General features: G+C 40.1%; 1 protein-coding gene across 1 annotated transcript in view; it reads left to right on the plus strand.

The window, feature by feature from the left end:
• The window catches only part of TUBG1 (tubulin gamma 1), a 16,660-nt gene continuing 3,211 nt past the window's right edge, over nucleotides 1-13,449 (plus strand). The window contains exons 1-10 of the mRNA XM_042477343.1: nucleotides 1-172; nucleotides 1,589-1,701; nucleotides 2,968-3,135; nucleotides 3,342-3,410; nucleotides 5,980-6,059; nucleotides 9,214-9,340; nucleotides 9,673-9,759; nucleotides 10,372-10,521; nucleotides 11,408-11,560; nucleotides 11,784-11,945. Coding sequence (XP_042333277.1) covers nucleotides 124-172; nucleotides 1,589-1,701; nucleotides 2,968-3,135; nucleotides 3,342-3,410; nucleotides 5,980-6,059; nucleotides 9,214-9,340; nucleotides 9,673-9,759; nucleotides 10,372-10,521; nucleotides 11,408-11,560; nucleotides 11,784-11,945 — 1,158 coding nt within the window. The 5' untranslated portion in view covers nucleotides 1-123. The remainder of the gene's footprint in view (nucleotides 173-1,588; nucleotides 1,702-2,967; nucleotides 3,136-3,341; nucleotides 3,411-5,979; nucleotides 6,060-9,213; nucleotides 9,341-9,672; nucleotides 9,760-10,371; nucleotides 10,522-11,407; nucleotides 11,561-11,783; nucleotides 11,946-13,449) is intronic.

Genomic DNA, 13,449 nt, shown 5'->3' on the forward strand with positions numbered 1-13,449 from the left:
CCTAGAATCCGGCTCTCGCCTTAGCAATGCGCAGGCGCGCGGAACGGCCGTTGCTAAGGCGAGAGCCGGATTCTAGGCCTCAAAGCAGCGGCGGGAAGAACTAAAGGAACGACAGGCTTCGCAATGCCTCGAGAGATCATCACTCTGCAGTTGGGGCAATGCGGGAACCAGAGTAAGGCCCCTGCTCCTCCGAGGAGAGGCTTCGTTTCTAGGCTGGCCTTAAATCCGAATCCTTCGTCCATTCAAACATATGGACTCATTGGTTATATGTTGGATATAGATTGAGTTTTACATACATAATATATATATATATGTATCCATATATTGGTTATAGGTTGAATATACTAGGTTATATGTTCAATATAGGTTAGTCTATATATATATATAATTATAAATAATAAGTATAGCTTATATGTTGGATATATATTTAGTTTTATATATATGTGTGTGTGTGTTTATATGTGAATATTCAAATATATATATATATATATAGGTATATGTTCAATATATAGTAGCTATATATATATATATATGCTTATATTTGGATATATATTAGTTTTATATATATGTGTGTGTGTGTTATGTTGAATATTCAAATATATATATATATAGGTTATATGTTCAATATATAGTTAGCTATATATATATAATATATATAGCTTATATGTTGATTATTTAGTTTTATATATATTATGTGTGTGTTATATGTTGAATATTCAAATATATATATATAGGTTATATGTTCACTATATAGTTGCTATATATATACATTATCTATATATCTTTATATGTTGGATATATATTTAGTTATGTATTCAATATGTTATTGGTTCTATGTGGCTTATATTTCGTGCCCAGGGTCAATGGTGTGGTTTTTTAGTCCTGCTCCAAATGGAGGATGTTTTGGGATTCCTCCTGGGAAGAAGGTTGAAGTGTAGGATGCGTTCTGGAAAAGGAAGATGTCTAGTCACCCTACATATCGGTGTAAATGTATGCTTTTCAGTCTTGCTTCAAATGGAGGGCGTTTTGTAATTCCTCTTGGGCAGAAGTGTAGGACGTGTCCTGGAAAAGGAGGACATCTGGTCACCCTGGGCTTGGGCCTTGGAGTGGAGGCGGTGGGGGTCATTAACCAGTAAGAGCAAATGGCATCTTCTGGGCTGCCAGTCTCTGTGGAAGTGGGGCAGAACTGGCACTTTGGGATGTTAGGCAGAATATGTGGGATCCCTTGGGAGCTAACATAGGACCATTCGCCTTACCGAAGTTACTCTTGTTGTAATGTTATTGTGTACCTTCAAGTCGTTTCTGACTCATGGCAACCCTATCATGGGGTCTTCTTGGCAAGATTTGTTCAGAGGAGATTTGCCTTTCCCTGAGGCCGAGAGAGTGTGACTTTCCCAAGGTCACCCAGTGGGTTTCATGGCCAAGCGGAGAATCAAACCCTGGTCTCCAGAGTCATAGTCCGACGCTCAAACCACTACACCAAGCTGGCTCAAGTTATTGTACCAAAAGACCACAGGGTCAAACTAGCGCACCCCTCGTTTTCCCTTTATTTATGCCTTCTGTTGTCTTCTTCTTTTCACACTTGCAGTTGGGTTTGAATTCTGGAAACAGCTTTGTGCAGAACATGGCATCAGTCCTGAGGGTATTGTGGAGGAATTCGCCACGGAGGGTACAGATCGCAAAGATGTGTTTTTCTATCAGGTAATGTGGGGATTTTGCAAAGGACTGAACCTACATGGCTTGTGAACACACAATGGACTTGTTCCTGTCATGGAATCATGCACTTTATTTACTCCACTGCTTGGGGCTGGCCTCTAGTAATTACTTCTAGAAAGCTGTTTCACTTACTCTTTTGTGAAAATAATGGAATAATTGTTTATACTTGAATTTAAATGTTTTTGAGATTTGGAGAAAACACCTAAGGCTCTTTCAAAACTCTTTTGTGTGCCAGAAAGCATGCAATCTATAAGCCACAACAACACTCCCTTTAATTTCTGCATTATATTGACAGTATATTATCTTATAAAATCTTAATGTAATTTTTTCACTTACAGAATTGAGTGCTTATACATAGGGCTCTAAAAACACAGGCACTTCCTCACCTTCATACACTTTGAAGGTAGATCCAAACAATAGGTCAGTGATGGCGAACCTATGGCACACATGCCAGAGGTGGCACTCAGAGCCCTCTATGTGGGCACATGTGCCATCGTCCCAGCACTGAGTTTGTCAGAGTTTGTTACTAGAAAGCCAGAGGGACATGGCATTTTGCAATAAATAAGTGGGTTTTGGGTTGCAGTTTCGGCACTCGGCCACAAAAAGGTTCACCATCACTGCAATAGGTGAATGTCTACAGGTTGGCAGAAGCTGAGACTAGTAATAGGATCTCACCCCATCATACAGCACTCGGGCCTCGAACTGCCAATCTTCTGATCTTCTGATCATCAGAACTGGCGTCTTGACCACTAAGCCACCGCATCCCGATGAGCTGAGCTAACCCATGGTTTATTCCTGCCCCCCAACCCACCCACCCCCAGAAAGAAACCAAGAACAAACCCTAAACTCTTTCTTTTGGTTACTACTGGGAGGAAGAAAGCCATACTAGCTCTTAGCTATACATACTTCTACTGTGTGTCCGTAAGAGATGAGAAAAGGGAACTGGGTAGAACTCTTAAGCCTGCTGCTTTTGAATTCTTAAAAGTTCTCTGAATGTACTGAAAATACAGTGTATCTTTAAAACACACACACACACACATATATCTGCATGATATAAGAGATTAGAAGTCTAGAGTCAATGAAATGTGAACAAGGAACACATACAATGCCTCCTCATGACAGTTGCTGTTATCTAAAAGTAGAATATTTCATTTTGGAGGTATGCAGTCAGATGATTGTTTGGAAAGGCAGAACAATGTTGGAACTGCTGTCCTGCAGATTGCTCAGTATGTTTGCATTCCTTGTTGACAGGCAGATGATGAGCACTATATCCCACGAGCCGTCCTCCTGGATTTGGAACCACGAGTGATACATTCCATTCTGAATTCCCCATATGCCAACCTCTACAACCCAGAAAATATATACCTGTCTGAGCATGGTGGTGGGGCTGGGAACAACTGGGCCAGTGGATTTTCACAGGTAAGAGAATCAAGAACTGGTAGCATATATGTGTTTTTTTAAACAGCTAGACGTGGATATTTCCTTCAAAACAATTTTCATTTGTACTCTGTTCACTCAGGAAAAAGTGATTAAATTATATTGAGTTTCTAGAGGACTGTTAAACTGTGAGGCTTTACTACCGAGTAGAGTAAATCTTTGATTACATCCTATTCTTTGGTTTGCAGGGGGAAAAGATTCATGAAGATATTTTTGACATTATAGACAGAGAAGCTGATGGCAGTGACAGCTTAGAGGTAAGGGAACTTATAAGAACCAAGTGGGCATGGGCTTCAGCACGATGGCCCTAGTATTTTTGTCCTAGACATTTTTGCAGTGTCTCTCTAGAGCACCATTGACACTTAAATGACTATGCCAAAGAAACCCTTTTGTAATATTTCTATAATTCCTTTAAATTCCCCTATAATTCAGCACATGGTAGAGAGTTTTATCCCATTTTAGATTTCTCGTTGATATGTATGGACATCATGATCGTATTGTGTCTATATGGATATTTGGTCACTGTTGTATTCTTTCTTTGCACTGGCTGTATGCCGTAATAAATTTTGCTATTTTGATCTAGAGTACCTGGTGGAGACATCTTTTGCTTTATTGGTGCAGTTTGTTAAATGTATTTACTGCAGATCCAGGGCTGCCTTGCTTTTATACATCTTGAAGTCTTTCCCTTTAGTGCTTATTATCCAGAACACTCAAATATTTAAATGTTAATACTCCTTAACTGCAACAATGATTGCTAGAGATTTTTTGATCCTACTTTTCCTTCAGATGCCTGAGGATAGTATATAGGATTGTTAGTTCACCAGTATCACCTCTTTATTTTCACAACTCTGTAAGTTAATTGCCCTCTTGTTGGAGGCAATTAACGTACAGTTGTAAACTGCTTAGACAGTTTAGTTCAGTATGAAGTGGTATATAAATGAAGCTGTTTATTTGTTTTGTTTGTATATAATTTAGGGCGAGAAGTACTGGTGATGCAAGATAATCACCTTAAAATATTAGGCAAATTAGGGTTGGGAAATGTGCACTATGAGGTTAAAAACTCATTTGTATGATGTATGGGGAATATGTACAATCCTATATCCTCTTCTGACTGGTGAGCTTCAAATATTGTCACAGGTTTCTTTTTTCAGCGCATCTGTGATCCCAAATGGCACCATTGCTATTACAGCAATGACTGAGGATAGAATACAGCAGTTGATTCTAGATTCTCATTTATGCCTTCTAGTAATAGGCTTGGGACTGTCCCAAGTTCACTAGTGAAATAGGTCACTCCAAATAGTTACTCCATATTTGCAGGGAGTCCCCAGGTACACAAAAGTATGTTACTGGTAATTAAAAGTAAAGCAATATTTTTCAAACCTGGAATCATCATAAAAATGTGCTCAGTTACTTCCATGAACTTTGGAATATTGGTTCAGATAAAACTTTGAAGTAGAATTTAGTTTCAGATTTGGATCTGCTCTGACTTGGATGCTGTGGTTGATACAGTAACCTTGGCAGCTGTTTGTCCTGCGTTATTAGAAACATTTCAGTTTATATAGCCTGCGGATGTGGACAGAGTCATTGGAGACATGAAAGCCACCACATGTACTGGATGCTTGTTCCTCTTGGCTCCTGAAAACAGCCACGGGGAGACTGGCTGACTGGGTAAGGTGAATGTCTCACTGCAGCGTGGCAGCTTTCCATCCTGCCTAAAAGGTGCTGTAATGAGGTAGTTAACAGAACCCTCCTGAACTCCACCTTGCTAGAGAATTACAGGCCAGTCTCCAGTATTCCTCTCCTAAGCAAGGTTCTAGAATGTGTGGTGGCTTTCCAGGTCCAAGGTTTCCTGGACGAAATGGTCCATCTTGATCCATTTCAATCTGTCTTCAGGTCTGGCTATGACAAAGCCAGCAGTGTTCAACTTGGTAGATATGCAAGGAACTGAGTGGGGAGTGTGTCCCTGTTGGTTCTGCTGGACCTCTCTGTAGCTTCCATCAGTCATGGTATCCTCAGGGATAGGACTTAGGAACAGTGTTTGAAACTAGTTCCAAGTCCTTCCTGGAGGGAGTGAACTCTGAGAGATTGCTGTTCAACCCCCTTGGCATGTGGTTCAGTTCTGTCCCTCACAATGTTTAACATCTACATGCAACTGTTGGGAGAAGTTATCTGGAGTTTTGAAATTTATATATCTCTGTGTGTGTGTGTGTGTGTGTGTGTGTGTGTGTGTGTGTATTTATATAAGTGAGTTCAATTACTTTCCCTATCCATGACTTGGAAGGAGGAATAAAGGGAACACCAACAGCCAGTTGCTAGACTATATAACAGCAGAAGAGAATAGGAAATTTAATACTTGGTTTCTTTCCACCATCTTCCCTCCCATAAATCTCAAATACTGTATCACAAAAAATCTCTTTTGAGTTCTGCCTAAAGCACTCCTATCAGGACAGGGGATACACTGCAACATTTTTGTTTGATGTCTGCGCTCTTAATCACAATATTCTACAAGTTATAACAGGCTTTGAGGGTCTCTGTTACCCTTGACTCTCCAGTGGTCTTATCTTACAGATTTATGTATTATTTTGTGTTTAAGGCAATACTGAAGAGTATGACTGATTTGGATCTCGGAAGGGCTGTAGCAAGTATTGCGGGCCTTTGCATTGCAGAAAGGAAGATTCAAACTATATGGCCTTCATGTTTATAACTTCAGCTATCTGATTTGGTGTTAGTAATATTCATTGAGTGTACCTCCCATAAGAGGATGGCCTCTGTGTATTTGTGTATATATATGCACGCACAAAAACTTTCTGCTACTTTTCTCTTCAGGGTTTTGTACTGTGCCATTCCATCGCAGGTGGGACTGGCTCTGGTTTGGGTTCTTATCTCCTGGAAAGATTAAATGACAGGTGAGTGGTGGCATGAAATACCTGTAAATGCATGTAAACTTCACACTCCTGGGGAGCACATGTAGGTGAAAAAGCCAGTCAGTCTAGAGAGACATCAGACTGGCAAATGTGTAAGATACACAGGTGATTCAGAGTGAAGACTGCCCCACCCCAACACCAGCTTAGGCAAGCCTTGTAAGTGGTGGAGTTGTGACTTGAAACCGGAAAGAGAAACAATCACTTCTCATCCCTCAGGCAAGGAATGTTCTCTAGTTTCAGCTAAAACAAATCACATTTATTTTGGATGGGCAGTGGCAATTTGATCATTCTTTCCACATGGAATTTCCAAAAATTTTGAGGAGAGATGAAAGAGACATTTGGGGACAATTCAGTTAGCTGAGGCATTCGCTTGACTATAATCTCCCCACCCCACTAATACTGCTGTCATCCTCTGGGCTCAGAAGTAATGCACCAAATAAATGCTGGATGTGTCCAGTCTTCATTGTAAATCTCTTTAAGCTTCTCCTGCACTGCAAGGTCCACAAAATATAATTTGTTTTACTGTGTAGTCACTGTTTGTGGTTGATTTATGACCTTCTTCAGATCTTTTCTATATCCAGGAATACTCCAAAGGAGGAGGTCTCATTTTATGCTGAGCTTGGGAGCAGTCTGTTTTTCATCTGACTGAACTTAGATGAAGGTTCCTTCTATCAGATTGATGTAGTCATCCAGTGGCAGAAGAATCCTGCCACCTACTAGAGAAGTTAAGACTTGTGAATGCTTAAAATGCCCACTGTGGAATCACTTTGTTTTATCCTAGAGTGGGTCGAGGCTTCTATTGTTACCTAATACAGTGGGCCCTTGCCTTATGCGGGAGATTCGTTCGGGACCCCCCCAAGTAAGGCGAATTCCGCCTATGCTCAAGCCCCATTCATTTGAATGGGGCTCGTGCATGGCGGTGTGGGAGCGTGTGGGGCACCACAGGTGTGTGCCCCATTCATTTGAATGGGACGCACCGCCCTACACGCTCCCTGTGGCTTGAGCATGTATGCTCAAGTCTGTGTAAAACGCACCCGCGTATAACGCGGGCACACTGTAATGGGTTTCCTAGGAGCAAAATTGCAACTGGCTTCACATGCACTTCTGGGTACTGCATTTCTAATGCGTAAAGCAAACTGCATTATTCCTATATCATTGTGTATGATATAGTTCCTTTGGGTAAGCATGTTCGGCCAATTCAGGTTCACAGCAAATATGATTTAATTTCAGTATGTCTAGCACTGACAGCTGTGCTAGCAATTGAGTTGAAGTATATCCCTACCCAACATCAGTATTTTGTAGTTGAGGCTGACTCCATCCATCTCTCTACCCACCCTTCTCTTCAGCCCACTCTGAAGCCCCCCAGAACTTAATTTGTACAAGCTTCACTCTAGTTCACAACATCTACAATTGCATATCCTTCCATATGTTAATAAAATGAAATAATTGTCATTTGGCATGTGGATTGGTGAATGAAATCAAAAGGCCAGAGTAACCCCCTACCTAGATTACAGTAATGTTTTTGTGGAAATATTAAATATTTTTTTGCTTGAAGATATGTAATTAGAAATTCCTGCAAACAGTGAAATTACCAATTAATTTTAGGACTAACAGCGGAGTTGTACACATTTTCTAGCTTTTACCTTAATTTATTTCACCATAGATTGCAGAAGCCTTAGAGGTCATTTTTTTTTTATCCCAGTGAGCTACACTGTCATATTTTTGATTAAAAATAACAACTAAAAGTCACTTCTGTTTGTGGCTTTGGGTTTGCCAGGGCCCTTTTCACAGGTTTGGGAGACTGCTGATGTATTAAACAAATACTGTATAAAACTTCTGGAGATATGCTTTATAGTATGTCTTACAAAATATTGAGCTATAGACTTTGGATTTCTTGTTTTTAATCTAGAGTTTTTATCATTTTACTCTAAGAGGATTAAAGAATCACTGCTGTTGCTTATCCTGCTTATCCAAAAGCTGTTTTATGTTTGTTTTATATTTCATCTTAGTCTCATTCTTCCTTAGAAGATTTAAAATTATTACTATAAACTGCTTACAAAATTGTCATAGTTCAGCAGTATATAAAATTAAGACTTCCACATTTTGAGTAGATGTTTTAGCTCATTCCATGAGGATAACTGTGATAAGTGTGTGCTGTTCTTGTGCGTCTGTGTAGGCATTTGACTTGTCCCCTTGACAGCTCATTACAAAACATTACAGAGCAATCATTTCATTTAATACCTACTTCAGATAGATGACTTATGTAATACAGTATAATGAAGAAAAATCAGTATAGTCCAAACTAGGTCTGTAGCTGATCTTTTATTATTACTGTGGAATATTACTGCAGTTGATCATCTCAGAACTGGATGTTCTCTTCTGAGTCAGAAGGTAATGCTGAACTTAGTGTAAGTTCAGAGAAGACTGGTATGTACATCATCTTGATACATTCTTGAGTCTGTCTCCTTTGAAACCTTGGAGATAGCTTTCTTCCAGTCCTCTAGCTTGTATTAAGAAACTTCGAAATAGTGTTTTAGGGTGAGTTATATAATAATTATATAATGAGGAGGTAGTACAACTGCCAGTGGAATTTTTATGTTTTCAGCCATCTCTGTTAAGTGAGAGATGTCAGTCTAGAGACGCTGCCATTCTCTTTGAATGGAAAGAACTTTCATGGTGATGTATCTTCACAGTAACTCCAGAGATCCATTCTGTTTGCCCCCAAATTCAGTGATATAAGGAAAGGGTTACTGTCATATTGAGTCCTAATTAATAGTTGTGTTCCTCAACATGTTTATTTTAGAACACAGTTATTAGAAATGCCTTCTTTTCCACTGCCACCTTAAACTTTTTATTTATGATGGCCTTTGTAGTTTTTTTGTCCTTATCAGTAAAACATGGGACTATTTCTGAGTTATTCTCATATCCAACCTCTAGTTCCTGACTGTTCTGCCAAATTACAGACTCTTTGGTACACTGTGGTGCTTGTACCCACATCTGGTTCTACTTCAGTCAATTTGTGTATCTGGTATTCCAGAATTGCTACTGCACAGTCAGTGCACCCCATACAGCATCCTGAGATGTGGCACATATTCTACTGAAGCACTGAATAACTAACCATCTTCCTTTTCAACAGGTACCCTAAGAAGCTGGTGCAGACATATTCAGTCTTCCCTAACCAGGATGAGATGAGTGATGTGGTAGTGCAACCATACAACTCTCTCTTGACACTCAAGCGGCTGACACAAAATGCTGATTGTGTGGTAAGGCATGGTTGTGAAAGGTACTTCTCTCCCTTTGGAGGAGGAAGTACTGTAAAACTGCCCACCAGTAGTAGAGTAGGAGAGAAAACGCACCATACGTAAGACCTACTGATACATACAATGAAACTATAAGTTGGTATCTGAAGAGGCTTACATCTCAAGGTCCCATTCTGTGTATACCCACCCAGTGTTATAGAGGACCTGGTAATGTGTAAAAAATAAATACAAGAGTAGCTCTCGGTGAATGCAACCTGAATCCGATGTACATATTTAACAAAGCAGAGAGATGTCTACCCATTCACTCTTACCCTACATTGTCTCCCTTTTCACAGGTGGTTCTAGACAACACAGCTCTGAACCGCATTGCCACTGACAGACTACACATTCAGAACCCTACCTTTTCTCAGATCAACCAACTGGTAAGTGAGTATGAATGTGATGTTAAGAAGATGCTTCCCTCATCCCTGAAGAAAAAAGACTGGATGCTTCATCAAGGAATATCTCAGTGAGAGGCAGGCATGATTCACTTGAGAGACTAAGCTGATGTACAGTTTGACATTAAGTCTGCTGGTGGCTGTGCGTTTGGAATTCTGTATATTTTTATATTGTAGTATTGGACTGAAAAGCAGCATAAATTTAAAATAAGTAAATAATAACCTGCACACAAAGTATTTAAATTAAAATTTATCCACTGAATATCCCTAATCACTCAGCATGGACATTTTTCAGCTAGTTCTTTCAGGATCCACAAATAAAGTGATATGGAGGAGTCTAAACTTCCTTGCATTTCTCTTGCCCCCCCACTTAATATTTGGCCCCAGCTAACCCAGTGAAGAGTTCTTGAGATCTTAGCTTGCAAATTTTGTGGAAATTCTGTAGCTCCAAATAAAGGTATTTCCCACCTATGGATCTTGGTTTTGTTTTGGATCATGCTAACTACCTTTGATTATGGAAAATATAGTTGTGGTTGTTGTTAATTTCTGATATTAGTGTGGATCTTACCATGATTTTTGTCTTTATTTTCTTCCTAGGTTTCCACCATCATGTCTGCCAGTACCACTACATTGCGCTACCCAGGCTACATGAATAATGACTTGATTGGATTGATTGCCTCCCTTATCCCTACTCCCAGGTTACACTTCCTCATCACAGGCTACACACCTCTCACCACAGATCAGGCTGTAAGTACTTTCCCCCCACTGTGCCCCTAAACCATGCTCTTGGTATTCTTGCGCATCATTACTGGCCCTTTGCCCTTTACTCCTTTTCTGTATATGTATGCAGATGGTCTGAGAATGGGCAGCTGGTCTTTTGTCCTCTAGTTTAATTTGTAATCCATGGCACTTTACACCAAATATGTGATCTATAACAAAGATGTTACTTGATGGCAGAGTATACTTATACAGGAAGTCTGGGATACCAAAATCTACTAGTAAGGTGACAGTTCAAAGGCACTGTCCTGGTGCACCTGTAACCAATCAGTGACTGGCAATTACAGATGTGCCCAGAACTGTCCAGTAGCAAATGTGTAGCAAGAGGAAAACTGATGTGCAAAGAGGCATGTGATACTTCCTTGCAAGGGATGTTCCTAAGACAGCCTTCTTATCTCCATTCTCAGCCTGCTAAACATAGCTCTCTTTCTCTCCTTTTCATCCCTTTCCACAAGCAGCAGGGCAAACTGAGGTCACAAAGGCTAACAGTCCAGAAGAGGGTATCAGCTGCATGGTGTGTGTTTGTGTGTAACTCTGTGTGCTCATGCTTCTTTCAGATTATCTCTTATTTTTTTCTTTATCCTTACCTGTAAATATGGGTATTTGTTTAGTTTCTCTCCATCATTCTTAGACACCCTTTATGGTTACCAGAATGGTCCAAGGAAGTCAGAACCCTGCTTTGCTGTATCTCAGAAAAAAGAGATGTTGTGTGAGTGATGTGTGTGTATTTTCTTCAGCCTGGCTTGGAAGGCTGCAACATTTTCCTTCTGAATAACATAAGATCCAGGGATACCTTTTGGCTCTGTTTCATCTCCTCTCCTGAATAAATGCCAATGCTGTCCCACACTACCCACAGGTGGCCAGCGTTCGCAAAACCACTGTCCTTGATGTGATGCGACGGCTGCTGCAGCCCAAGAATGTCATGGTATCCATGGGGCGTGATCGGCAGACCAACCATTGCTACATTGCCATCCTTAACATCATCCAAGGGGAGGTGGATCCCACCCAGGTCAGTAGCTAGCATATGCTCAGCCAAACCAGTTTGTCTGGAAGCTTATCTTGTGCCCAGTAGGATTAGAATAATGTGATTGCTGTGTATCCACAATTCTGCCTGCATGTTATCAGGCTTGTGATATGTGCTGTGAATGTCCACACTTCAGGTGAAACTTTCTTTTTATTTTCTTAACATAGCTGTGTTCATGCATACACACAAACTATCTGTCTTCCATCAGGTTCATAAGAGTTTACAGCGGATCCGGGAGAGGAAACTGGCTAACTTCATTCCTTGGGGCCCTGCCAGCATTCAAGTGGCACTTTCTAGGAAGTCTCCATACTTGCCATCAGCACACAGGGTTAGCGGTCTGATGATGGCTAATCACACCAATATTTCATCGGTGAGTCAGTGAAACAGCTGGGGCAATTTTTCATTTTACTACATGGCTTGATGTTCTCAGAATTAACCTGATGAGATAAAGATAGTTTTGGCATTTAAAGTACTCCCAGTGGGGCTATTTCTGCATCCTTTTTTTTTTTTAATTCAAGATGCAGTTAGAGATTATTTATTTACTTCCATCAGTCGTTTTCAGGCAGAACTGATGCATTTTCTATCACCAGATGTTGTTATTGCAATTCTGGAACTGGGTTAAACTGGATTCAGTTGCTCTCAAGGCTTTTGTTGTCTAATTCCTTGCTTTTTGAGAAATAAGAAATGCATGGTCTGAAAAGTTTACTCTTTGAAAGTAATTTAGGATGTATTTGCATTAGGAATCTTCTGGCCCTCTTCTAGTTGTATTGAGAAGTCTGATGGATCAAGGTGAGATACTTATGCGGGAGCATGGTGCCACCATTGATTCTGTATGAGGAAGGGAAAATTTTGGCAGTGGAGGATAAGCTAGAGATAGATGTTGAGATAACCTTGTTCCCTTGTCCAGATTCCTTCTTGTCCTCTGGAATTTTTGCAGATTTATTAGCAACCCATCTGTTCCTTATGGCTTGTTTGTTTTTGTTTGTTTGGGTTTTTTTAAAAAGTAAACCCACCAATAATACAAAAAAATGAATAATACAAAAAGAGAGAGGAAAAACAACCATGAAATGCTCCAGTCAAAACTCTGGAGTCTACAGAGAAATCCCCACTTAGTAACACTTGTAGAAAGTCTTCCATCCATCTGTGTTAGAGTAATAAAGTAGAAATCATTGTCTATCTAGTGCATGATCTGAGATGAACTTGGTATATATTACATAGGTGTGTTTCTCTGATCTGGCCAGTGATGCACGCTTTAGTTACCGTACCTCCTTTTTGGTTACTGTATTATGCTCTTCCTGGGCTGCTTTGGACAGTGCTCAGTATCTTCAGAAAGTCCCAAATGCTGTTGAGGAGTCCACCAATTTCTACAACCATCTCAGTGATTACTGATCTGTTTCTAGGTCCATACCAAAGTTCTGGTTATGATGGATAAAGTCTTATAAATTTCTGTCCAAGCTAATTGAAGCATCACATTTCACGATATGAGCCTGGGTTTTAAAATTTTAGGGGGATGCCCTTTTTTTTAACTCTGGCGCCCTCACACATTTTGAGAGAGTGTGAGAGAGGGCTGCTACCAGATTGATTGTGGACTCACCTCTGTATATGTCTCTTTAATTATGTTATGAGCCACCTTGAGTAACAGTCTTCAGAGAAAGACACTATATGTAGTAAAAAAAAAAAAAGGTAGTCATTTGATGATTTATTAGAGAAGATCTTGTAAAAGCAGCAGTGTTTATTTCTTCTTGGGGGAAAAGTAAATTATAAGAAATAAAACCAATCATTGAGTACAGCCCTTCGTGCAGGACAAATTCTACCATTTTGCAGCTCTGTTTACCTTTCTTTTTGGAAAACAACATAAGCAAATACACTCTCCT

Source organism: Sceloporus undulatus, chromosome 6 (assembly GCF_019175285.1).
Source record: "Sceloporus undulatus isolate JIND9_A2432 ecotype Alabama chromosome 6, SceUnd_v1.1, whole genome shotgun sequence".
Classification (NCBI taxonomy): domain Eukaryota; kingdom Metazoa; phylum Chordata; class Lepidosauria; order Squamata; family Phrynosomatidae; genus Sceloporus; species Sceloporus undulatus.